General features: G+C 36.1%; 1 protein-coding gene across 3 annotated transcripts in view; it reads left to right on the forward strand.

Moving 5' to 3' along the window:
• The window catches only part of KCNH7 (potassium voltage-gated channel subfamily H member 7), a 621,793-nt gene that overhangs the window by 536,085 nt on the left and 58,205 nt on the right, over positions 1–27,503 (forward strand). For 2 of the 3 annotated variants that reach the window (XM_043991004.1, XM_043991003.1), the window contains 3 exons: positions 9,032–9,284; positions 16,725–16,930; positions 19,154–19,250. In XM_043991004.1, the coding sequence (XP_043846939.1) occupies positions 9,032–9,284; positions 16,725–16,930; positions 19,154–19,250 (556 nt within the window). The remainder of the gene's footprint in view (positions 1–9,031; positions 9,285–16,724; positions 16,931–19,153; positions 19,251–27,503) is intronic. The other variant, XM_043991002.1, reaches the window with a different exon arrangement.

Genomic DNA, 27,503 nt, shown 5'->3' on the forward strand with positions numbered 1-27,503 from the left:
AAATAAAAGTCATAAATCAAGACATGATACATGGGATGAATAAACACAGATAGGTGGCAGTCCATATCATAGAAGGTAACTCCCAAGTAGATATATTAACAAAGTTATTTATCTTCTACTTGTGGCATCTTGTCCATGTGTCACAAATATTGCATTTTAATATATGCCTACTGTTTCACTTCCTTCTTAAAGTTTTTTCCTCTCCTGTCACCCCTTCTTTTCTGTGTATGTCAAGGCAGGGCAAGTAGAGATGTCACCATACCAGTATTTATGTTATTTTTGTTGTCACTTCCCTGTTTTTGATCACCAGCTACTTATCAGTCCTTGTCATACTCTACTATCCAGCGGCACTAGTGTTCTTAGCCTTCATACTATTCCTTGTATGAGACATTCCTTCTCCTGATTCTATGCATTTTCACTAGTTGTCCCTCATGCCTGGAATTCTGTCCCTCTGGCATCTCTCGCTTCCCTGGATTTCCTGAAATCCCAGCTAAAGCTCCATTTTCTACAAGAAGATTTTCTCAATTCCAGAGTTTTCCTTCAGGATTGCAGAAAGCTAGAATTCATAGGTACCTTAGAGATAATCTGGCCTAAACCCCAATTTTTACAAATGCATAAATTAAATAAAAATTTTAATAAGTTAAATAAATTTTACCAAATATAGTAAAATTTTATAAATTGAGGCTCAGGGAAATAAAGGGACTTGGCCAATACCACTCAGCTACCAGAACCAGGGTTCAAACCCAGACCTTCTGACTTTTACCATCCTCTTTTCTTTGCCATGCTGACCATAAAGATGATAGGGATGTTTATAGTAACTCACATTTATATAGTGCTTTCCAGTTTATAAAACACTTTCCTCATAAATAACCATGTAAAGTTATTATCTTTAGTAAACAGAAAATACTGGTAGCGAAGGCAATCATTTAATCATAGCTAATGTGATAAGTATAGAGGCAATCAAACTAAAAAGCCTCATTATAATAATATTTGCTCTAAAATCAAAATTATTCAAACTCTTGTCCATCTTAGATGCCTTTTAAGGTAGTTAGGTCCCAAAATAATAATAATAATTATTATTATTATTATTATTTTAGTGAGGCAATTGGGGTTAAGTGACTTGCCCAAGGTCACACAGCTAGTAAGTGTTAAGTGTCTGAGGCCAGATTTGAACTCAGGTATTCCTCACCCCAGGGCCAGTGCTCTATCTACTGCGCCACCTAGCCACCCCCCAAAATTATTTTTTAAACTTCATTGTAAAGAAATTTTACCTATAGAAGGTCCTGTACTACAGAACCCTAAGATCAAACTATAATAAGGATCCAGTAAACAAAATTTTGAACAAAGGAAGTATCCCAAAAGTTTCACTATGGTTTAAAACTACTAAAGCTTTAAACTTCACTAAGATTTTGAAGACACTCTACATAATCTAAGCTTTAATTTTCTCGTGTATGCTTTAAGAGCTTAAAATAAAACTGCACTAAGTTATAGGACACTCTATTCCAAGTTCATCTTTAATAGCTTAAAATTTGGGGGATACCCTATATAGTCTATCCTGTAGTATATTTAATAAATAGGAAGTGATACCCAAAAAAATCGCAATTAGCCACTGCCATGTTCTAAAACATGATCATCTGGTACTGGTAAATAAGAGATAAAATTTTGAATATGTCATTAAATAATAAAATTAAAATAATAATTGTATATCATTTATGTATCGATTTATATAAATCATTTATGTATCAATATAATCAAATAATTATAATTGAATGTAATCAAATGATTGTAATTGAAAATCAAATTAAAATAATCATTGATACATTTATGAGGTGTTAGGTATAAAAGGTAGCATGAGGGCAGTTAGGTAGCACAGTAGATAGAGCACTGGCCCTGGAGTCAGGAGTACCTGAGTTCAAATCCGGCCTCAGACACTTAACACTTACTAGCTGTATGACCCTGGGTAAGTCACTTAACCCCAATTGCCTCACTAAAAAATAAAATAAAAAATAAATAAAAGGTAGCAAGAACAGGGATATAAAAGTTACCATAATACTAACAAGCTAAAAAAAAAATTAGTTAATGTACCTATTCCACTACTATATCAACTCAAAAAGATTGCCTTTAAAAATTCAGTTCCATTGGGGGCAGCTAAGTGGTGCAGTGGATAGAGCACCGGCCCTGGAGTCAGGGAGTACCTGAGTTCAAATCCGGCCTCAGACACTTAACACTTACTAGCTGTGTGACCCTGGGCAATGTCACTTAACCCCAACTGCCTCACTAAAAAAAAAAAAAATTCAATTCCATTGGACCTTAAAATGGGCCAGTTAAAAATCTACAATATGGAATTTTTTTAAAGCAGTATGTTAAGGTTACATAATAATATTCTAAGAATATACACAGTTATTTAATGTCATCTAAATCATCATCATTGGAATTTTAATGGATAATAAATATATTATAACTGAAATGTTTCAGATACATTACAGAAAATAAAAATAAGCATAGATCTTTTTAAAATTATTGATAGAAAAAGATTATTTTGAACAATTCTAGTTATGACTGTTTAAATAGTAATTAATATTAATTTTTACTTTCTAAATTCTAGCATAATTCAATGCATAATAAGTATGTACATTTTAATAAAGAGTAGTCCACGTGAATCTAAAGATAGTCGATTAAATAAAGCTAATGACTGATACTTCATCATATTTAATTAATGCTTATTTTTTTAAAACTAATAGATAATATCCTTTTCATATTTTAATTTGCTTAATATGGCTTCTTTAAAAATTTATGAGAGAACTCACCATAAGAGGGGAAGCCAGGACAGAAGGTAAAGACTCTGCTTCCTGAGTTCAAATATGGCTAAAGATACTTACTAGCTGTGTGACCCTGGGCAAGTCACTTGACCCTGTTTGCCTCTGTTTCCTCATCTGTAAAATGAGCTGGAGAAGGAAATGGCAAACCACTCCAGTATCTTTGCCAAGAAAACTCCAAATGAGGTCTCAAAGAGTCAGACATGACTGAAAAATGACTGAACAACAAATTCACCTTAAGAAATAGTATTTGACTTCCTTCTTGAGTTTGTTTTAATATTATATCCTTCGTAATTTCCAAATATACTATGAACTGTGGTGGATTTCTTATTTATGAGCATAGAAAATATTTCAAATTAAATTAAAAGTATTCATTTTTTTATTATAGCTCAGAGTTTGACTTTGACAAGCTAAAACAGCTTGATATGCTTCAAGTCAAGGGGAGGAGAATGAATTTCAGATATACAAAATTTCAAATTATTTTATATGAAATGGTATCTGTATGCCCCACTGAAATATCAGCAGAAAGTAAGAACATTGCATTTCTCCTCATCCCTTGGATCCTCTATGGCAAACTTATAGGAGTGCATGGATGAGGGTCTCACAGAATTGCTGGCCCTACATGGCTTGTAACCTTCTTTATTCATTATTAGAAAGACCTTAGAAGCTCAACTTCTTTATTTAACAAAGGAGGAACCTGTGGCTCAGAGAAGGGGTGTGTGTGTGTGTGTGTGTGTGTGTGTGTGTGTGTGTGTGTGTGTGTGTGTGTGTGTGTGTGTAGATTTATCTGAGTATATGAAATTACATTAGAAAAGGTTAAGGGGCAGCTAGGTGGTGAAGTGGATAAAGCATCGGCCCTTGATTCAGAAGGACCTGAGTTCAAATCTGGCCTCAGACACTTTGACACAAGCTGTGTGACCCTGGGCGAGTCACTTAACCCTCATTGCCCTGCAAAAAAAAAAAAGAAAGAAAGAAAAAGAAAAGAAAAGGTTAAGCTACATTCACTTATTCTAGACTACCATTTAATGTAGCCTCTTTGAAAGAGTTTCTAATTATATCAAGTGCTAAAATAGCTTTACCACTCAGTATAAATATTACTACAAAATCTACTATATGTCTGTCTGTATATTTAACATATAAAGACACACAAGAGTTTTAGCCAGGTTTATAAATATATACCAAAAATTCACTGCACTATTAACATTGTTTAGCCACCCGCCCCTAACCAACTAGTGGAACACAAAATAAATGAACCAAAAGAACTTTACTTTGTAAGTAGAGTTTATGGAAGTTTCACTGTGTTGGGAGTGTATGGATATCTTATAAAATGAGAGGATGTACTTTGTAAATGTTAATACCTCTGAAAATGTTTTCATTGTTGTTATTCTAAGATTGAAAGGCAGCATAACATAGTAAGGAGGGACAACAATAGAGTAAGGGAGTCCTCAATTTATGACTCTAGGCAAGCCATTTTACCTCTCCATGACCCTAGGAAGCTTTCCTAAACTGTTACCAAGCAGTAGCTCATCTGTATAAGTAGAGGGAATTTCTACAGTGGGGTTTTCTTACATAAGTGAAATCACACAAGTCCAGAAAAAAGAAACAAAATTTTAAGGGTGATTATGTATTTGTTATCCATCTCCAAAGTAGCTATTAGAAGTCTTTTGTGTAAATTTCCCCATTTGGAAAATAGAATATCTTTTCTCATATATTTTATTACTTTAATTAGGGAAGATAATAGAAGAAAACTCAAGAGTGAGGCTGTTTTCCTGTGTAGCAGACAAGCAGATGTGGTTATGACTTTCCTTTTCCTTTGTTTAGGAAGGCATTTAAACAGGATGGACTGATGTTTAAAAAAAAAAAAGGTGGGGGAGAATCATTTAGAACAGTGGTGGCAGACTCAAACAGAAACTGAAGCCACTAATCTATACAAAAGCATCCCTGTAGGCCCACATATTGACTGCTTTAAATGTTACTTATGTTTTACTATATTTTTATTTATTTTGCTAAATATTCCCCAATTATGTTGTAATCTGGTTCAGCCCTGCATGGGAGAGTTGTTGGCCACATGCAGCCCAGGGGCCTCGTGTTTGACATCTCCAATTTATATTTGAGATGCAATGACGGTATTAAGTTTACTTGGTATATGGTTTTCTACCCAAAAATATCTGCCTTTGATAAGAATGCCCAATTTCTACTGCTTATCCCTGCAAAAAATTTACTATATAACTGTAGCTAATCAGGGGATTTCAGCAAACAAACTGTACCTGAAAATAGGGAGGGTGGCAGCAAGAAAGGAGTTAAACACCTGAGAAAATGTCCCTGAAATGAATTAAATATACCAGGGTTCTCTTTATTTAATTTTTTGTAGGTTAGGGTCTAGTGTTAAATTAAATGTACCTCCTATCTTCTTACTCCCCTCCTCTTCTCCTTATTTCCAACTTTTCTCTCATTTTTTGTTCCACTTCTTTCCCAGAAAAGTTCTATGTTTTAATAGCCTAGGAGAGGAGTTCTTAATCTAGGGTCCATAGACCCTTCCATGAATAGATTTCAAAAGGTCCATCTGTAATTTAGCATTTCCTTAAATTATTTAAACCATTATTCTGAGAAGAGCTATATAGGCTTCATCAGACTTCCAAAGGTGTCCATAACAAAATCCAAAAAGGATTAAGAAGCCCTGGTTGAGAATTTTTCAACTTTTCAACTGAAAACTTGATTGAGACATGTAGGCTATTGTGTCCAATCAAACTAGTTCAGCATATATGACTTGTATTTTTTATGTCAAAGGTTTCCTTTGAGATATGTTAATAAGGATAAAGGCTAGGAAAAGATTGTTTGAAACAAATGCCACAACATACTTCCCATGTGTAAACATGGCCTTTGTGTCAACATCCTGGGAATCCTTCTGTCTCCATTAGGTAATAAATAAAATACCTAGCCTCTCATTTGATGAGAAACAAAAATGTACTTTAAAGTTATGTAACAAAGTGGAATTGGCCCTAAACATTCTAGAAAATTTGGTATAAGAGATAACAAGTACAGCTATGAAGAGCAAGATTGTTTTCCCTATTAGTTTGCAAAGGTATGGTCATAGAATTCAAAAAGATTGTGGTGCCAGGATGTCTTGATCTCCCTAAATAGCATTTGAGAACAAGTTAGTTGTAAGTTTTTAAAGTTGTTTAAAGGCATTATGAGTATAACACTAAGTGTCTTTCAAGTCTAGAACATATTTACAGAGAATTACAAAAAGAAGGAAAGAAGGAAGGAAGGAAGGAAGGAAAGAAGGAAGGGGAAAAAAAGAATGAATTCCTCTCTAGTAATTTAACTTGAGTAAACCACTTCCTTCTTGCCAATCTGGGATTTTAGTCATAAAAATTATTATTGGTAGTAATTTTTAAACTTTTTTCCAGTGTGCCCTAGATTCAGGGCAAAGAAAAAACATGAAAATTACAAACTTACAAAACAAATGTAGGGGTTATCATTTACATTACCAAAAAGCATACCATAAAATACCATTAATACTTTCTCTAGTATTCATGAAATATTATTTAAGCTAATAAAATGATTTATACAAACTATAGCTTTTTAGGACCACATGTAATGCACAAATCAAGATATGCTTTTAAAGGTATTTTGTTTGACTACTTTCCTCTATAATAAACCTTCCTGTAGAATGAGGAGCTAGTTTTAAAGAATTAGGAATCATCTCCTTATACCTGCTCCCTTCACAACATTCCATCCCTCTCTCCCCACCCCTGCTTCTTCCACAATATGTTGTAGTGAGAAAAGAACTAGAGTAGGTGTTCTAAGCCCAGCTCCACTATTTCCTTACTTTGGGCAAGTTCCTAAAACTCAGTTTCCTTGTTTGTAAAATAGGAATAATAAGATCTGTCCTGCCTAACTCAAATTGCTACGAGAATGACATGAGAATATGTATTTAATCATTCTTTTCCATCTACACATGGGTGCCTAAAATTGTACCATTTCTACTTTGAATGCTTAGTTTAATGCTATCTCCTCCTCTTCCATTTTGACATGCCAATACTTAGAAAGACAAAAGTTTAAGCCCTATTCAGCATTCATACTTTTGTGTGAATGAGTTTCTCAGACACAGCCCAGAGAACAAGTCAACTTGAATGAGTACTGGAGGAATACTACTAAGGTAGGGAAAGGGATCCAGAAAAGGTTCCAAAGACATATTTCACCTACTTCACAAGCTTGAGTAGGATTGTCACTGGCTATAATATGGAAGTATGATTTTCCCCTCTGCAGAATATCTTCTGTTTATCCCTATTTTATGATGGGGTAGTTATCCTATCAAATTGCTAGTAATTCTTTACCTTCCCCTCTTGAACCTAGGCAGTCAAATGACCCATACCTAAAGCCATACCACCTAACATATCATTTTGTACTTTTATGGTTACCACTGCTTCCAAGAATGGGCCCATCACATGTGATATAAAGTCATAAACATAGCAGGCATTGATTAAGTTATGACTTATTTTACTGATAGAGAAACTAAAGCACAGAGCCCTGAGTAAACAATGAACTTAAACTTCTTTCTAGGAAAATAAATTATAATGAAAATAGAGTACATTGAGAATATCAATCAGAAATTTTATATTCAAACTTATCTGAGCTACTTTTGCAAAGGGTCCCTATTTTGAAAGTCTGTGAACAGGTCTCTATGAAAATGAAAATTAACCAGATCAAAGAAGAGTTGATCTAGTATTTTTGCTCCCTAAGTGGCCAATTTGAGGTCTCAGCTCAGCCTCACCCCTCCATGAGATGCCCACCCCTCCATATAAAATTGACGTAAAAATGGGCAAAGTGTTCTTTAAAATTTAATTAAAATAGTGCCTCATACAAAGTTATCTAAATACTATTATTGATAGATTGACAACATACATCTCATATGAATTGATTATACAGTCAACTCATGATTATCTGCAAGGATACAGGGAGCATATCAACAAAACCAAAAAAAACAAAAATGAAAAACCAACAACCAAGTAATTTGCCCACAAACCCCAAAAACCAGTCTTCTCCTCCTGCCTTAGATTATCCATCTTACATTTTTTCCAACATTTTTTACTTTGTAACCTGGTTCTAAATAAGCTAGCTTTAATATTAGTTTGTAATGACCAATTACATATATGTATTTATATATGTAACAGAGAAAAATGCTGATATGTAACACAGAGATAAAAGCTGATAGTATACACACAGAGAGAGAAATGCTGATAGCAGGAGGCAGGCACCTCATACTCACTGACAGGGAAATTGACACAAATTGAATTTTTCAACCAATAAGCTGCAAGTTAGATGACACAATGAATGGATAATCAGGAGTTGGCTAGAAGTTAGTTCTGTTTTGTAGGAATTTGACAACTTCTATTTTTGCAAATTATATGAAATTTGACTCAATATGAATCAAATCATATTTGTCCAAATGTAATGTTTGATCTGTCCCTCTAGTTATTGATAATTACAAAGTGAATGGCAAAGCTGTAGCATCCAACCTACATTATATGTACATTATTAATGATGGCATAGTATCCATTTTTTAAAACTAACCCACAGAGTTTCAAAGCATGCTTCCTTTTCTCCTTCCCTTTCTCTGTTTTTAATGCCAGTTCAAAATACTTAATATTAACAATGTGCAAACCAACTCATAAGTATTCTGGGTACTATTCTGAACTCTCTGCAGTATATGACATTTACAAATACCAAGGCTATTTCCAGAACAAAACTTCTGTTAATTATAATTAATATATGGATCAGCAAAAGCCGTCCAAATTGAAACTCAAGATGCCTTCTGAAAGGTGATTGCCTTTTGGGTTGTATTGTCTTTCATTAGGTACAGCTGATTAATTGTTACATTCTATATTATATTTGTGTAGTGTGTGATGCTATATGACATCACAAGAAATGAAGGACAGTAAAGCTCTGTAGGTACCACAGCTTAATGAGCCATTTGTGTTCAGTCTGAATGCCTGAAATTCATTCAGGGAACTGATATTTGAATGAAAATTATTACACATTCAGAAAGCTAAACGTTCCTTACCCACAACAAAGTAAAAAGTTCCCTAACAAGCTCCCAATTGACACTAATGTTACAACTGTATGTCCAGTTGGGCAAGGATTATATTTTGTGCAGATCAAAACAGTCTATATACTGGTAGTATGAAACTTTTTACATTTTCCCCCCTCAGGTCCTAAAGGGGTTTCCAGAGTGTCTACAAGCTGACATTTGCCTGCATCTCAACCAGACTTTACTTCAGAACTGCAAAGCTTTTCGGGGGGCCAGTAAAGGTTGCCTCCGAGCTTTGGCTATGAAGTTTAAGACAACACATGCACCACCAGGAGACACCCTAGTTCACTGTGGGGATGTTCTCACTGCACTTTACTTCCTATCCAGAGGCTCCATTGAAATCCTCAAAGATGACATTGTCGTGGCTATTCTGGGTAAGTGCCTCAGGATGAGAGGGTGAGAGAGTCAGTTCTTTGCCAAATTATTTCACAGCTTGTAGATAAAACTTCTTGGTCATGATTTGATAGACTGGTCCACATTTATGATTACTATTTTAATTCTGAGTAATTTGAACACATCATTGAATTCACATTAGATAGACTCTTCCAAGTTCTCATGTCAGGCATTGTTCCTGTGTGTGTTTAACTGGAAAAGTTTTGTGATACTATCCTGTTCTTAACAGCAACTTATGTGTGGGAGGCCAAAGTATGGGAATGGTCTTTCATCATTGCTGTTTGCGGCTGTTGTATTCCCGGTTTTTCCTGTAAGTCACTAAGATAAAAAGGCACGTGCGTGACACTATCATGGTCATTTCATGGCTTGACCGGCTAGGATTTCAATGGACTTGGTGTCTTGTGATGTCCCTCATCTCCCCATTCCCCAGTAAGGAGGAAATGGCTTTATAACCTGAGTAGGATAAAGCTGATTGTGTCTTTGCAAGGATGTATACATCCCTCATGAGGAAGACAGATGTATGAGATAATGGGATCATTTTAAAAAACTAAATCGCAGCTGGTTGAGAGTATGACTGAGGGGTAATTTCTAATGTCACCCTAAAAGTTCATTTAATTTTTGCTAAGTAACAACTTTAATACATTTTAAATGAAAAGTCATACCAACACCATAGCTCTTATCTTAGCACTTTATCTAAACTGCTCCTTATGAAGCTGCAATTTTGTCCTTCTGTACCCTCAACAAACCTCCCCCAAGATGGTAATCTCCTTAGGATCAGGGCCTGTGTTGTATCTATCTCCTTAGTGCCTACTACATACTGTGTGCTTAATAAATGTTTTGTCATGTATAACAACATAAATTATTGTATTCAAGGCAATGAAGGAGTAGATGAAGTCGGTCTTCCTGTCCTCCTCCTGCCTCCCAGCTATAGGAGTGGGAATTGCAGAAAACAACAGATTTGCTCTTCTCCCAACCTCTCTATTTGTGATGGAGAAAAGCATCCAGGATACCTGGAAGTTATTCTCCCATTGCCACTTTCCCCAAAGGAAATAATTAATTTTTTTAAATATATTTAAAACAACCTCCTTCTTTTAGCAACTGTTAGAGCTTAAAATTTCATACTATTACCTATAACATTAACAAATTCAGTTCCCCTTAAATATGCACGCATAATTCACAGATGCACAGTAAAGAAATATGATGAAGTTGAAAAATATTTCAGTTTTAATCAGAAGAACTGGATATAAGCTCTCCCTCTCCTAGTTACTGGCCATGTAACTTTAGGCCAGGTCACCATTCTAAGCCTTGGTTTCTTTATCTGTAAATAAGAATGTTATTCTAGACAGTTTCATGATCTCCAAGGTCCCTTCCAGTTGTAACATTTTCTGATACTATGACCATTTTAAATCAATAATACAAGTACTGAAATACATTAATGATCAAGGTATAGATAACCAGTTCTAATCAATGTCAGTGACTTAGTAGATAAATCCTGGAGAGTTGTCTGAAGCCCTCAGAGAGGTCACACAGCTAGTAGGTATCAAGGGTAGAGTTTGGAACAATAGCCACATTGGATGAAAAATTAATTCCAAAGTCATCCTTATTCTAAACTCAACACCCACAATCCTCTTCTTAAATATAGCACCCAAACTGAAGACAACATTTCATATGTGGTCTGATCAAGGCAGAGTAGAGTAAGACTGTCGTTTTTCTTATTCTGCAAAATAAGCTTCATTTAATGTAGTCTAGAATTCAGTTACCAAGTCATACTATCAATTCATTGATTCTGTAGTCTACTGCCTGATTTTTTTCCACATGAACTCTTATTTGGCTGTCTCCCTCATCCTATACTGTTGGCAGACATGGAGTCAAAAAGACCTAAGATCAAATCTGGCTTCAGACATTTCCTAGCTTTTCCTCTGTGACCTTGGACAAGTCACTTAACCTCTATCTGCCTCAATTTCCTCAACTGGAAAGTGAAAATGACAATAACTAGCTCACAAGATGGTTGTAAGGATCAAATGAGATAATATCTTTAAAACTCTTAGCATAGCAACTGGCACATAGGAGGCACATAAAATTGCTTGTTCCCTTCCTTTTCCTCTGGTACAGATGATTTTTTGAATCAAACTATAGGAAGTTTAATTTTATCTTACCAAATTTGACTCATTATTCTAGCCACTGATGTCTTTTTTCATCTTTTTTGTGAGGTAATTGGGGTTAGTGGCTTGCCCAGGGTCACAGAGCTAGTAAGTGTCAAGTGTCTGAAGCCATATTTGAACTCCGGTCCTCCTGACTCCAGGGCCAGGGCTCTATCCACTGCGCCACCTAGCTGCCCCTACCGATGTCTTTTTAAGTACCAGCCCTGGCATCTAGTATGCTATCCATCCCTCTCAACTTTGTGCCTTCTACATATGTGATAAATATAACATCTCTGTTTATCCAATTAATTTATTTTTAACATATTAAATAATACCTAGAATAGGTTTCTGGGACACTTTTCTTAGATATCATTCTTCAAGATTACATCAAGCTTTTAATGATTGCTTTTTGGGTCCAGTCAGTCAACCCATTCTAAATGTACCCAACTATATTATTGAAGCCACATGCTTCTCAACCTTTTTGAATATGAGCATGGCTTTTACTCTCAAAAACATTTTTCAAACTCTTAGGTGTTAGTAAAATGTGCTAGAGGCATGATGAATTTAATTATACTTTTAAATGAATTTTTATTTTATTAATGACAACTATATATATTTGAAAATAGTAGTTTAATATATGTGCAAAACATTCACCACTTCAGAATATATGATTATTTAATTCGATTGAATTTGTTAATCCTCAACTGGATCCTACTGCATTTTTTTTCTTGGAACTAAAAATCAAAATAGCAGTGTCTAGGAGGTTGGGGGGAGGCGGTATATGTCTTTTCAAAGACCCCTAGCAATAGCTCTGAGATACTTCAAGGATTCATTACTCACAGGTTGTAACCAGTGACCTAGTCTATATCTCTCTGTCTTGTCAATAAAGTTATCACAAGAAACTTGATCAAATATTTTTCTGTAATCAAAGAAAAATATGTCAACAACATGACAGTTTGGCAAATTTATCAAGAAATTAAAAGTAGTTAAACAGTCTCCCCTAAAGAAAATGAAATAGATACAAAGGGGATTTATCAAGCAACTTAGAGCTTTAAAAGATATGTATTTTTTTTTACAGAAAGCACAAATAAGGGAAACATATACTCACTAAACATTTTTGCCACTACCATGGAGGATTCTAGTGCAAGGTCCAAATAGAAGAGAAATTCTCTGTAGATAAATAAGAGGTTCTTAATCTTTTGGTGTCATGGACTCTTTTGGCAGTCTTCTGAAGCCTATAAACATTTTTTCAGAATAATGTTTTAAAATGCATAAAATACATAGTATTACAAAGGAAATTAATCTTATTCAATTAAAGACATAATCTTTCCATCAAGTTCATGGATCTCTAAATCCATCCCAGGTTAAAAATCCATCTATAGATGATAAGATGCTCCTGTTTGCAGATGATGTGCAAGTTCTGGAACACTGCATTACTTAATGAGATCCATAATTACTCCAAAGGGGTGGTGATCCAATATCCACACATGAAAAACAGGAACACAAAAATGTCTCTTGTCCAGACTATGATGTGTAGCTGATTGAACTAACCAGACAGTTGGTCCATTATTATGTATATCTTGAACAGACAATGCAGATGATTGTGACCTGGACTGAGAATTTAACAGAAGGAATAGATTAGGTTGGGTTACCTTTGGAAAATTGTACAGTATTTTAACAACAACGATGAAATAATGAGATTTGGCAGATACTCAAAGACCCACCTGGAGATTAATGTAGACTGAATCAAGTGGGTGATTGACTGCTGATTAGCCTACTTCAAGTTAACTGGATTTATAGTCACACCTTCAGAACATCTTCAGAACCAATGGATTTGGATGATGCCAACCAATCAGCTTGAAGCAGTGTTTAAGGACCCGCCTCTGTTCCCAGACCCTATAAAAAAGCTTCCACAATGTTTGTGGGATTGTTCCTGATTAAAGCAGGCTCGTGGAGGAGGACTTCAGGAAGAACCCAACCCAGGCTGGAACTCTAGGCTAGACTGGGCTGCTGAAGCTTACTGATTTAAGGCGACACACCAATTTAGATTTTAATATATCACACAACCCAAGTTTCTTTTCTGAAACAATAGTCTTAAAGTTTCCATTTGTTCATGGGGTGTGGTATGGCCTTAATCATGAATAATGCAATCTTTGAGAATTAAAGTTGTGGGACATGCAAAAGACAGTGAGTGACGGTGTGATTCAATGTGGCATAATTACCAGTACAGAATGCTTAGGGGAAAAATGGAATAAAAGATATAGCAGAGAGATATATCATCAGACAAAGGAGGTGGTGGCAATAAAGGATGATAGTTCCAAGAGCAAGAGATCATCAGTGAATAGTCTCCATTTTCCATTGGTATCTACATGTTAAAGAACCAAAAGGAGGGCCCCCAGTATGATGAACAAACCCTTGGCAGAGACTTAGATAAGGGTCTCTGGTATGCAGAGGCATGGAGAGGCTGTTATTTGTATCGTTGTAGGGAATACCCCATTATTATAAAAACAGGTTACATTAAAGTTCAAGTTTTTATGGACTCAAAGCAAATGTAACACTAATAGTTACAGTTATGGCTGTTGCTGTGGAGTAGCAGCCTGTATTGGTCTAACCAGTATTGTACCACCATCAATATTCCCCACCCTCTTTGTTTCTGGGGATGTAATCGGCCATGTCCTATTAGAATAATAAGATTTTTTTGTTTGTTTTTTGTTTTTAACCTAGGCCCCATAGGTCTACTTCTGCTACTTTATGTAGTTTATATTAAGTGAAAAGTTAAGAATATAATCACAATAACTCAGAGTCCCAAATAAAGAAAATTCCTAACATTTAGCAGAGATTTGGCTCTTACCCTAATCTATATTTGTTTAACTCTAGCCTAAATCCTTACCCTCTTTATGGCTGAGGAAAAATCAGGTTATCAAAAATGTTAGGGTAAGAAAGTCAAGGATGCTATATTGACTATTAATAGAGTCTTATGCTCTGAGATACCATAAGGTTGATGACCCTCCTCAATCTTCCAAACTCTCTGTCAGTTCTCAATCCCCATTACATAGCAAAGGCAGCTAAGAAAGGATAAATACAAAAGGAGAATATGGTCTTTAAGAGCAAATCAGAAGAGCTAATAATTCATAATTAACTGAGACTAGAAAGGAAATTAAGCACAAAAAAAATGGTCTTTTGTTTTGGGTTTTTATTTGCTAGTTTGTTTTTGGTTTTTGCTCTGTTAGGGAGAATTAAAAACAAAGAAAGAATAGGCCCATGGCTCAGTAGGATGACTATTCAAATGACAGAAAAAAGGCTGCACTACTCAAATTTTATCTTTTTGCTCTGGTAAGGAGGATGGTCTTTGGTCTGGAAGAGACAAAAAAAAAAAATAGGGAGTTTATACCAGAAATAAGCAGAGAGATAATGAGGGGACAAAACTGCCCTCAATGAGTTGGAGTCAACAGCCCCACATGAGCTGCATACTCATGTACTTGCTATAGCAAGATCATATAGTATCAGTGATTATTGTAAAAGTCACAAAGAACTGATGAGAGACATAGGGATCAGAGAAAGACAAATAGTGTCCTGATTATCAAAAATGGGGAAAGAGCAGATTCTGCAGACTTAGTTTAACTTCACATGTGTATTTTTTTATTTACCCTGTGCCCAAACAACTCTTTAGACAATTTTCCCTTTTCTTACTCATCAGAATAATTTTTGCCTGTGTCTTCAGGTTATCGTTCTCTTTCTTAAGAATTTTCTACCATCCTAGCTCCTATTTCTGTAGGAATTTAGGACAAAGCATTGCTCTATTCTCTAATCTCTTTAAAGTATCCTCTCACAAAACATAGGGTATGGGGCAGCTAGGTGGTACAGTGGATAAAGCACTGGCCCTGGATTCAGGAGGACCTGAATTCAAATTTGACCTCAGACACTTGACATTTACAAGCTGTGTGACCCTGGACAAGTCATTTAACCTTCATTGTCCCCCCTCCCCCCCCAAAAAAAACCATAGGATGCATGTAATAGTAACGTTTCCCTCCATTCTGTGATAAAATGCCCAGTTTTCCCCAAGGTTCTAAACATTGAGAATTTAGCAACCCCTCCCTCTTTGTTGGTCAGCATCAGATTCAAAGAAATAATTTTTCTTACATACTCCATTTTTTTCTCCCAGTCTATCACCCCTACTCTGACTTCTTTTTCTTCCTGTTAGAAATTTATAGGTATAGTTAACCATTGAAATATACATTGTTTATACTCTCAGTTGCTTTGACCCCTTTTTCTTTTTGATGTTTATGACCTGCCAATATTCATTCATTCAAGAGTGTTTGCCAAGGACTCTCTGTGTACAAGGCATTGAGCTAGTTGCTAGGGGTTGCTGTTTAAAAAAAAAAAGGAAACTGTACTGCCCTTATGGAGTTTATTTCTATTGAGGGCATAGAATATGTATGCAGATAAATAGATGAATGAATAGAAAAAAATATGTAAGAGAAAATACGAAGCAATTTCAAGGGGAGGGGAGAGAAGGGTCAGGGAAGGCTTCATCTATGAAGTGTCACCTGAGTTGAGCCCTGATAGAAGCAAGGGATTTCAGGAAGTAGTGATAAAGAACCTCATAACCTGTACAATGACATGGAAAGTCATTTCTAGGATTCTTTCTAAGCAAGCTCTTTAGTTCATTCTTCTTCCTGTCACTTTCTAGCCTAGAAAGAATCAGAGGCAAAGGGGCAACAGTCCTTGTAATGAAAAGAAAAAAAGAAGATAGGGTTGAGCTGCAATACAGAAGGTAGAGGACTGAGGGAGCCATTGACAAGTTCATATCTGGCCTCAGATAGTTTTATGATCCTGTTGGGTGAGTCACTTAACCCTATTTTGCCTCAGTTTCCCATCTGTTAAATGAGCTAGGGAAGGAAATGGCAAACCACTCTGGTACCTTTGCCAAGAAATCCCCAAATGGGGCCATGAAGCATCAAAAACAACTGAAATTACTCAATAACACCACCAATCAACACCTATAGGCATCTCAGTGCATATGGAATAGCAAGGAGGCCAGTATGCTTGGAACATACAGTGTGTGAGTTAAAGGAAGGGAGGAATTTTGGAATGAAAATATCTCAGTCTTTCTTATACCTCTTGGAGTAAGATCAGACAAGCCCCTTCATTTTACTACACAAGCAGGCAACTGGGCAGAGAGTCCCATTTCTGTGCACAGCTATTTAGGACAACTCTTTAACTTTTGGAAGATTTCTCCTAAAGGAAGAACTAACCTTTGTTGTGTTTTTTTTTCAATAGGAAAAAATGACATATTTGGAGAAATGGTTCATCTTTATGCAAAACCTGGAAAATCGAATGCAGATGTAAGAGCTTTAACATACTGTGACTTGCATAAGATCCAGCGAGAAGACTTGTTAGAGGTTTTGGATATGTATCCTGAATTTTCTGATCACTTTCTGACTAATCTAGAGTTGACTTTTAATCTAAGGCATGAAAGTGCAAAGGTATATGCAGTTGGCTTTATTATTTACTTATTTCTTTTGGTTGTAATTTTTTATTGAATTGGGGAAATGTTTAAATTATAATATATGTGTTAAAGAAATTCAGCTTCATGGCCTCAAGATAACTTGAGCTGGGCCAATTACATTTTCCCCAGTACTGCAGGATGCCTTAAAACATTTTATCTTAGGTACAAGCTTAATTCTCCCTGGAATCTTATTCCTATGTACTATGTTGATTCTTTTCCCATAAATAATACTATGAAGAACTTCAATTAAAAGTTTAACCAAATGATCAAAAGTTCCAAATGAGAAGAGTACAAACCAATGAGATGAAGTAAAAGCAGCTTAGAAACAAAATGTTAACTATATTTTCTATTTAACTTTAGTCTGTGTTATCGGTATTGCATTTTGTACATTCTGTATCATATATGGCTCATATATCCTCGTTCTATATTAGTATCAATCTTTTACCTAATATTCTTTTATGGGAAGGGATGAGGAGGCAGCAGTATACATTATACCATGCTCTCCATTTCTTGCCAACACTCTTTCCTAATTATAAAGATTACTTCTTGTGGGATTATTTCTCATTTTTAACTGAATAACAATACAAAAGGAATGTCTCCTCTATGAGATGCCTTCTGAGATTAGTAGGAAGAGCGATCTTTGCTCAGTACACTTTAATTCATGGAAAGCTTTGAAAATAGCTACCCCCACTTAGAGAATCATGGGTTTTCAGTACTTGTCAACAAGGAAACTCTACTAAAAAAGCCATGAGTGTAGCTTAAAGGTATTGGGCTATTTTTTCTCCCTAACACTACTGTCATTCTCTGGCCATGCCAAATGCTTAAGGAGATATGTGGGTGGTACTCTGAAAGCTTTCACAATGCTATTTAGTGTACCCATGGGCAGTAATTCACTAAGCTCCTTTTTTGTTGTTGTTGTTTAAGCAATTGAAAGCTGAAGAAATTTTTAGGAGTAAAAAGATGAAATCATGAATTGTATGTACTTTATCAGAACTTTAATTTAGTGAATTGAATGATTGCTTGATGCTAATAAATTCATTCTGAATTTTGCCTAAGAAATGAAGAAAAATCTAAAATCTTTTTTTGAAACTAAAAGTTTTACAATCATATAGGTGTATCCATCAATAACTTCTGTTTCCCACAACGTTTCTGCTAATAGCTTGCTAAAATGAATCAATGTATAAGATAGGGTATGGCTAGAAATAGAAATAATAAAGGGTACAATAAAAGCCTCATGTTTAGCAAGGAGCAGTTGGGTGGTGCAGTGGATAGATCACTGGCCCTGGAGTCAGAAGGAACTGAGTTCAAATCCAGTTTCAGACACTTGACATTTACTAGCTGTGTGACCCTGGGCAAGTCGCTTAATTCCAATTGCCTCAAATATCCAAGGCCATTTCTAGTCATCCTGATGTACATCTTGCCACTGAACCCAGACGGCTCTGGAGGAGAAAGTGAGTCTGCTGACTTTGCACAGCCCTCCCTCACTTAAATCCAATTCAGTGAAAGCCATAATATTAACTCTTGATGTCACAGTTCTTTACCAAAATGGAGAACAAAACAACAACATGTTTAGCAATCTTATATTTATTACTGTGAAATTTAACCTTTGTGATCATTACCATGTAACTAAACATCATAGTTAATTGTTATTAGTTAATATATCTCTACTATCTGTAATGTGAATTCTGCAAAAAAAAAAAAATCTTTTCTTTAATTTAACCAAGCATTGCTTCATAAAGCCTATTTGCATCAAGGAATGTTTTGTTTCCAGTGCTAACAGTATCACTTCAAATGTATGAAATAACTAGGATTATGCTGTTCTGTCTTAAAAGAGAGGCAGACAGACATAGTGGCTAGGAATCCAGCCTCAGAGTAAGGACAACTTGATTCCAATCCTCTGAAAAGTCACTTAACCTCTTGGGGTCCCAGGCAACTCTTTCATACCAAAAGTTATACACTATTTCCTGACATGCACCAATGGAAGAGGTTTCTACACTGAAGTTCCCTATACTGACTGAAATCACAGATGTAGACAAAACAATAATGTGATTTAAAGATGACCATTAACCAATATATGATGGTTAATTGCCTTAAGCTGAAATGATTTATAAATTCTCAAAAGTTTTAAAACTGTGAGGGCAAGATATTCATATTCAAATGACCTAATCTTCTATTCCATCTTTCTGTTCTATTAATAAAGGCTGATCTCATAAGATCACAATCTGCGAATGATTCTGATGGAGAGAATTGTAAACTTCGGAGAAGGAAATTGTCTTTTGAAAGTGAAATAGAGAAAGGTAAATCCATTGCTTCTAACAGTCCACTATAGATTCTATATTTGTTCGCTATTCATATATGTACATACATATATATTACAGTTTTATTGATGAATAGGTTCTGGTACAGAGTTTAGGATACCTGTGAACAATAAATACTTCAAGGACCTGTGATTTCATGGGTGTGGCTATCCCTTTGATTGAGGCAAATTGCAACCCCAAGCCAATTGCTTGAGTTAACAAGTTGTTGTCATAAAAGAATTCCTTACCTGATGAGGTAGCCGTCTACTAATGACCCTTTATAACTTTAGTTAGGTTGGTCCTCAAAAAGTGTATATACAGTCCATACTTAAAGCTTTTTCAGATTGTGGATCTGACAAAGCTTATGTTGACATAGTTCTGGAAAAAGCAGGGATACCCTTTGGCAAAGCATGATGTTACATGATCTAATATTAGAGTGGGAACATTAATAAAAGCTATCATTCACTTACATGGTATAAAACACACACATGTACATAGATATAGATAGATATAGATATATAGATATATGTAGTTGTTGTCCAGTTGTTTCAGTAGTATCCAACTCCTTATAACCTTCTTTGGGGTTTTCTTGGCAATGATCCTGGAGAGGTTTGCTATTTCCTTCTCCAGCTCATTTTACAAATGAGAAAACTGAGGCAAACAGGATTAAGTGACTTAACTGAGAGTCACACAGCTAGTAAATAAATGTCTAAGGCAAGATGTGAACTTAGATCTTCCTGACTCGAGGCCCTAAACTCTATCTACTGGGCCACCTAGCTGCCCAATACATGCTATATGTGTATGTATATCTGTATGTATGTGTGTATATGTATGTATGCATATATGTATGTCCGTGTGTATATGTGTGTTACACATATGCATGTACATTGCACATATGCCTGTGTGTATGTGCATATATGCAGAGAAAGAGAGAGAGTTCTCATTTAGCTGTTGATTCTGATAGGGAAGTGTCATGGTGTTTTCAGCTCATTGACTTCTATCTAAGATTAAACCCAAATATTACAAATGTAGCTAGATGTTCAGTATACCTAGTGCTATTTTTTTAAAAATAGATCCCAGTTGTAATGGCATATTCCATATCATTCTTTGCTCGTTTCCTTTCTCCAGAAACCTTTGCAGAAAATTAAGGGAAAACAAAATTTGGGGGAAACAAATTATTACAGAGAATTACAATGATTTAAACTTGATTTTATCATTCTTTCATCAAAAATTAATATTAGACTAGATTAGGTAAAAATTCGGGGCTTTGCTTGCTGTGAATTACTTTTTAAAAGTTATTTCATTTGCAATGTGAATTTCATTTTTTCAAGTTCACAGTTCTTTTTGCAAGTGACTGCCCTAAAAGATCAATGAGTGATATGCATATGTAGAGACATTTGTCATTATCCAACAATAGAGCAGTATTCCACATAAAACTTTATGTCTCCCAGGAGATAAAATGCTATTTTAGAAATGTGAAATCATCTTTCACTGAACCAGGGAAAAATAAGAGGAAAAGCATTACTAAGAAATCTAATATACGTGTGTGTCTATGTATGTATAAACACACTTTCAGGAAGACAAATAACATTACTTTTAATGTTCTCTGTGGTACTTTTATAATTCTTAACATATATATAACCTAAAAACATGATAAAGAAGATATTCTCATTTGTGAGGTTTCAAATCTTCTCATTTGAGGTTCTTTCTAGCCACAAAAGCTTTCAGATATGGAACATTAATTAACATATCATTCAGTTTGTTCTGCCTTTTCCAGGACAACATTTATATTACATCAAACTAAAGAGAATTTATTGTTTCTTAGAGACATCCAAAGAAGAAGATTCAACAATTTCACCTAGCATTTCCTTCTATATATTTATGGGAAGTGGTACTAGGGTACAGTTTTGGATTTGTTGTGTGGTTTTTTTTTTGGGGGGGGGTTCCTCCTGTTGAGTTCTTTAGTTATTTTATTGCCTTTATATTTCCATGGTTGAATATTGAAGAAATTTCACTAAGTTTTGGGGTTTTTTGCAGGGCAATGGGGGTTAAGTGACTTGCCCAGGGTCACACAGCTAGTAAGTGTCAAGTGTCTGAGGCCGGATTTGAACTCAGGTACTCCTGAATCCAGGGCCGGTGCTTTATCCACTGAGCCACCTAGCTGCCCATTTCAACAAGTTTTTTATCAGAATAGTTTTCTAGAAATTAATTTCAGTCATATTGAAAGCCTATTCTTGCCTTTGTTGCTTATGGATACTTAACACAACCTTTTCTTAATAACCCTAGTATAGATAACAACAACTACTACTATCAAGCTCACTCTGATCTAAATCTTTAACACTATCATTTATCTTTTGCTATGACATAAGTAGAGGTGGAAAGGTCTCCTAGGTGGGCTTCTAGAAACTGTCCTAGTCTTAGGTACTAGTTTACAGTCTCCCTTCCTCTCCCTCTGTTTCTTCTGCTCCCAACATACTTCTCTGTGAGATGATATATGGCAAGACACCTCAATCCTATCCCACTGAAGGAGTTTTCCAAAACTAGCTTTTGTGGCACCAGCTGTCATACATTAGTGTTCTGTTTCCCTGAAGCTAGGGAGTTGAACTTTTGTCCTCTATTTCTCCTTGCTTGAACCTGGAAATTATTTTTACCATCCTGAGGGGTTATGCTTCTGGAAGCCATCTTAGCCTCTGTTAAGAGTTTAACCATCTTGGGGCATCTAGGTGGTGCAGTGGATAGAGCACTGGCCCTGGATTCAGGAGGACCTAAGTTCAAATCCAGCCTCAGGCACTTGATACTTACTACCTGTGTGACCCTGGACAAGTCACTTAACCCCAATTGCCTCACCAAAAAAAAAAAAAAAGAGTTCAACCATCTTAACCAGTGAATATAAATAGCTGACCCAATGCAATAAGGGGATTATAAAATAATAGGTTGCCTTATCTTACAATTGAAGTATTTCTGGTTCTGGTTGAGTCAACCCTCTCCTCTGTCTTTCTTTTTTCCATGGAAATAAATGCGACTAGTACAGAATGGAGAGTCCTCCAGGTCTGATAAGGCAGAGATCTGATGTTAGTAGGATGCTAGGAACCAAATCACCAGTACAAATACTTCTATTATGCATGAAACAACAAAAAAATCTTTATACTCTGGCTGTCTACATGACAGGAACCTAAACCTGGAGATGAACACAGAAGTTGACCATCAGCATCCTCCAACCTCTAGTGGATTGTTTTTCTATCTGCTCTAGAGGATAGTCATTTCCCCTTTAAAACTCTCTGGACTCAAGATCTCTCTAACTCCATGGCATGGTAACTTTACCCCCTTGAAATTTTAGCTGTTTCTCTAGACCTGTTTCCTCCCTTGTAATATATAGGCCTGTCCATACTCTACCATAAAATTCAATTCAATGCTTTAGTGAATCTATGATTTTATTCATGTGAATACTTTCTCCAGTGGAACACAAAAAAATCTATCCATGACTTCCTGACATTTGCAACTCTTTTCCATGTTCTCCCACAAATCATTTATAAAAGACCTGTCCTTACTTTAGGTCATAGAACCATAGGATAATACATTTAGAACCAGAAGAAACCTTAGAGAGAAATTTAAGTGCATTGTCCAGGGTCACACAATTGGGAAGAGTCAGGATCAAGAATGGAATCCAGGTCTTCATTAAATAAAGGCAAGTCAAGAAGGATTTATTGAGTGCCTACTGTATTCCAGACACTATGCTAAGTGCTAGATATGCAAAGAAAGGCCAAGAACAAAAAAATTAAACAAAACAAAACCCTAGAATCTGCTTTCAGAGAGCTCGGTTTGGGGCAGGTAGGTGGTGCATTGGATAAAGCACCAGTGGGGCAGCTAGATGGCGCAGTGGATAAGCACCAGCCCTGGATTCAGGAGTACCTGAGTTCAAATCTGGCCTCAGACACTTACTCGCTGTGTGACCCTGAGCAAGTCACTTAACCCCAATTGCCTCACCAAAAAGGTAAAATAAAATAAAAAAATAAGATAAAGCACCAGTCCTGGATTCAGGAGGACTTGAATTCAAACCCGGCCTCAGACACTTGACACTTACTAGCTGTGTGACCTTGGGTCACTTAGCCCTCATTGCCTCACCAAAAAAAAAAAAGTTATAAAATCAGAGAGCTCGGTTTAACTGTTGAGGGTTGGGGGGGGGAGGAATAACATGCAAACAACTGTATACAAAACAAATATATCAACAGGATAAATTGGAGATACTCAATAGAAGGAAGGCACCATCATTAAGGCAATCAGGAAAGCCTTTTTGTAGAAGGTGAGATTTTTACCCGGTTCTTTCAGGAAGCCATGGAGTTCAGGAGGAAGAGAATTTCAAGCATGAAGCTAGCCAGTGCAAATGTCTAGAGTCAGTGTCTCGTGAGTAGAAAAGCAAGGAGGATAGTATCACTGGGTTGTCCAGAGTACTGAAAGTGGGGGTAAAGTAAGGGGGGCTAAGAGAAAGTGAGGAGATGAGAATGACACCTTTGTTATGAACCTAGGTGACTGGGAAGATGTTGCAACAGGAAAGTTAGGAAGAAAAGGGGACTTTGAGGAAAAATAATGGGTTCAATTGTGGATATGTTGAATTTAAGATGCTTATGGGATATCCAGTTCATAATATCCAATAGGCAATTGGAGATATGGGAGTAGAAAAGTTAGAAGAGAGGTTAGAACTGTATTAAGTAGAACTGGGAATCATTTGCATAGGGATAATCAATGAATCCAAAAGAGCTGATGAGTGACCAAGAGAAATAATATAGAGGGGAAAAAGAAGGCCCAGGATAGAGCTGAAGGTTGGGTGAGACTTAAATGACCAAGAAGTGATCTGTCACATAGGAGAACCAAGAAAGAGTATTGTCACAAAAGCCTAGAGAGAAAAGAATAGCAAGAAGAGAGTGATCAGTGGTGCCAAAAGCTGCAGAGAGGTTAAAAAGGATAAGGACTGGGAAAAGAACATTAGGTTTGACAATTAAGAGATCATTAGTAACTTTATAGAGAGCATTTTCAGTTAAATAGAAGCAGACTGCAAAGACTGAGGGGGAAAGAAGTGAAGGCAGCATTGATTGTAGACAGCGTTCTCAGGAGTTTAGCTGCAAAAAGGAGGAGAGATATAAGATGATAGGGACTATAGATGTGACAGATCAACTGAGGGATTTTTTGGAGGATGGGAAGACATGGGCATGTTTGTAGGCAGTTAGGAGAGCAGCCAGAAGACGGGGAGATCCTGAAGGATTAGTAAGGGATAGGGACAGCAGAAGGGGCAATGTGCTAGAGAAGATAAGATGCCAATAAGATCACTTGTGCATGGAGAGAGGTAGTCTTGGCAAGGAGAGCGACCACCTTTCATATTAAACCAGGCGAAGGAAGACATAGCAACAGAACTTATCTGAATAGTGTTAGATGAGGAGGGGGAAAGAGGGAACTCTCCGTAAATGGCTTCGTTTTCTTTTCAATGAAATTTGAGTTTTCAGCAGAGAGAATGGGGGCAGGCAAACCTACAGTTAATTTGAGAAGGGGTAAAAAGGTCAGGAAAACTCACTGTGGTGAGTGAATAGTAAATCAATTAGCAAAGGGTAAAAGAACTGTCGCGATTCAGTGGAGGCCCAGTTGAGTAACATAAATTTGTAGTAGAACTAATCAGCATGGTTTTGTGATTTCTCCAGCTTTATTCAGCAGCACATGAGTAGGAGTAAAAGCTTGGATCATGTTTGGAAGGGCAAGATCAGCAATAGAATAAGGGAGCAAAGGACTCAAGAGAAGAGAGTAGTGTAAAGCTGAACTGGCTTTTTTTAACAGACGATGAAATACCTATTGGCACAAAGGTGGTCAGTTATAAATGTAGAATGAGGCATACATTGACAGGCATGTCCAATCTATTGGTTTGTTTGCTTACTATATTCCTTTGTTATAAGGGAAGGATTGATTGGGGGAAGGGGTTGTCATTAAAAAGTGACAGTGACTTTTTTCCCCTAAGGGCATCAGTAAAACACAAAAAGTACAATGTGGAGACTGAGAGCACAGAGGAGGTGTCACCTGTTCATGGTCACAAAGCTTGTATTCAGAGAGGTTCTGATCTTGTATGTTTCCTGGCTCCAAGTGTATTATTCTTTCTACTACATTACCCTAATTCTTAATTATCTAATGTTTCTATGTTGTTAATGCCAAAGATACCTGTCACAATATGCAGAATTAATTATTTGTCTGGATCATCCTTTTTTTAGAAACTTGGTATTAGCCATAGGGTTTTTCCTCCCATGTCTATTTAATCCAGTATATAGGCACAAAATTTAACTATTAAGCAGGATGCTTCACAGAGATTCCCTAATTTTTCAAAGGGTTAAGATGGTTTATCTGAGAGTCGATTAACACCAGCTCTTCAGATATATATAGAGACTAACTGACTTCAGAATTTTATGGAAGTTCCTATGACAGGGATTTCTACAATAGAAAACTCCATGTGCCTCCCAAGCACAATTGAGAAAGAATTCTAACCATCACCCCTAAGTAATGCTCCATGTATGAGTAGTGAGCCTTGTGACACTCAATTCATGATGCTTTATTTGACTTTCAAATGCTACTTCTTGCTGTAGCATCAGCATCCAATATCAGTATTCACAGATAGCCTGAGGGGGGAGAAAAGAGGACACATTTAAAGATTCATTAATATTAAGTGAGATAAAATACCTAAATAGTGGAAAAGGAAGATTCCCATAAAATGTATTGATTATGTAAGAATCACTTAGCACCAAAGCTACATTTTGATGGGAAAATTTCAATAGTGGCTACAAATCTGTCAAGGCATACCTTGTGAAACATTAAGTCTCTGAGTTCACAATTAATCTTTTCTCAGAGGTGGCTTGACTGCATAAACTTCCCATAAGAAAGCACACCCAACTTTATAAGACCTAGGTTTCTTGGCACACAGAATTTTAAAATCCATCTTTTTATTGATATAGTTTGGTTGTGCCTCAAGTAAACATTTATAAATTTCCTACTGGGTATGTGAGAGGCACCAAGGATATAAAGGGGGAAAAAGACATAGTCCCTGTCCTCAGGTAGTTTATATTCTAGGAGAAACAAAATGTATATACATATAAGCACATACAAAATATATGCAAAAGTGGGGGCAGCTAGGTGGTGCAGTGGATAAAGCACTGGCCCTGGATTCAAGAGGACCTGAGTTCAAATCCAGCTCAGACACTTAACACTTACTAGCTGTGTGACCCTGGGCAAGTCACTTAACCCCCATTGCCCCACAAAAAAAAACAGCCAATAAATAAATAAAAATAATTTTCTTTTAAAAAATACATATATATGCAAAGGAAATACATAAAAGATGATAGGGGAAAGGCACAGGGAAAGACACTAGCAGTTAAGGGATAACCTTCATTTCCAAGTATTTATTTTCTCTTCTTCAAACCAGCATGCTATTTCTATAACAAAGAATAAAATCAAAGCCAAAAAAAAGTAGTTCAGCAAGACTAAAACATTAACTACATCTGACAAGATATGCAGTATTCCATAGAAATTGTCTCTCTCCTTTTCAAAGGGAAGAATGTGCATTTTCTCAACTCTTTTCTGGGGCCTAGCTTCTTCATTATAGTTATGTGGTATTGAGTTTTTGTTTTGGGAGTTTTGTTATTGCTCTTTCCATTTATATTGTTGTCACCATTGTGTATATTGTTTTGGCTTTACTCAGCTTCACTCTGTAGCAGGTCATATGATTCTTCCTATTGACCTCTGAATTCATTTTTTCTTGTGGTACAATATCATTCCATTACATTCATGTATCACTTGTTTAGCCATGCCCCAGCTGATGTTGCATGCAGGATTTCAAGCAACCATTTCCATTGTAAATTTAGAAGGATCTAAATGTGGTTTAAACCTGTCTTCATGAAGTTTACCTTCCCTTTCCTTCTCAAAGTTCTGGTCTAAGTTGCACAGAGGCTTGACCCTCTTTTGTTAGAGTTCTGCCTAGAGAAATGCCACTTTTTCTATGGTAGGAATCAAATTCTATAATTTAGCAGATTAAAGATAAAAATTAGAGTGAGATATCTTGTAAATAGCCTGTCAAAGGGTAATAGGTAATATTCAGATGTCTGGGCAGCAATTAAAGTACATGAAGGGCTATAATCTGAAAGATAGTGATAAATTGTTCCTTATCTTCACTGAGGACAAAATAAGCCATCATAAAGATTTTAGTGACAGCAAAGTCATGATGGCAAATGA

Source organism: Dromiciops gliroides, chromosome 3, assembly GCF_019393635.1.
Source record: "Dromiciops gliroides isolate mDroGli1 chromosome 3, mDroGli1.pri, whole genome shotgun sequence".
NCBI lineage: Eukaryota > Metazoa > Chordata > Mammalia > Microbiotheria > Microbiotheriidae > Dromiciops > Dromiciops gliroides.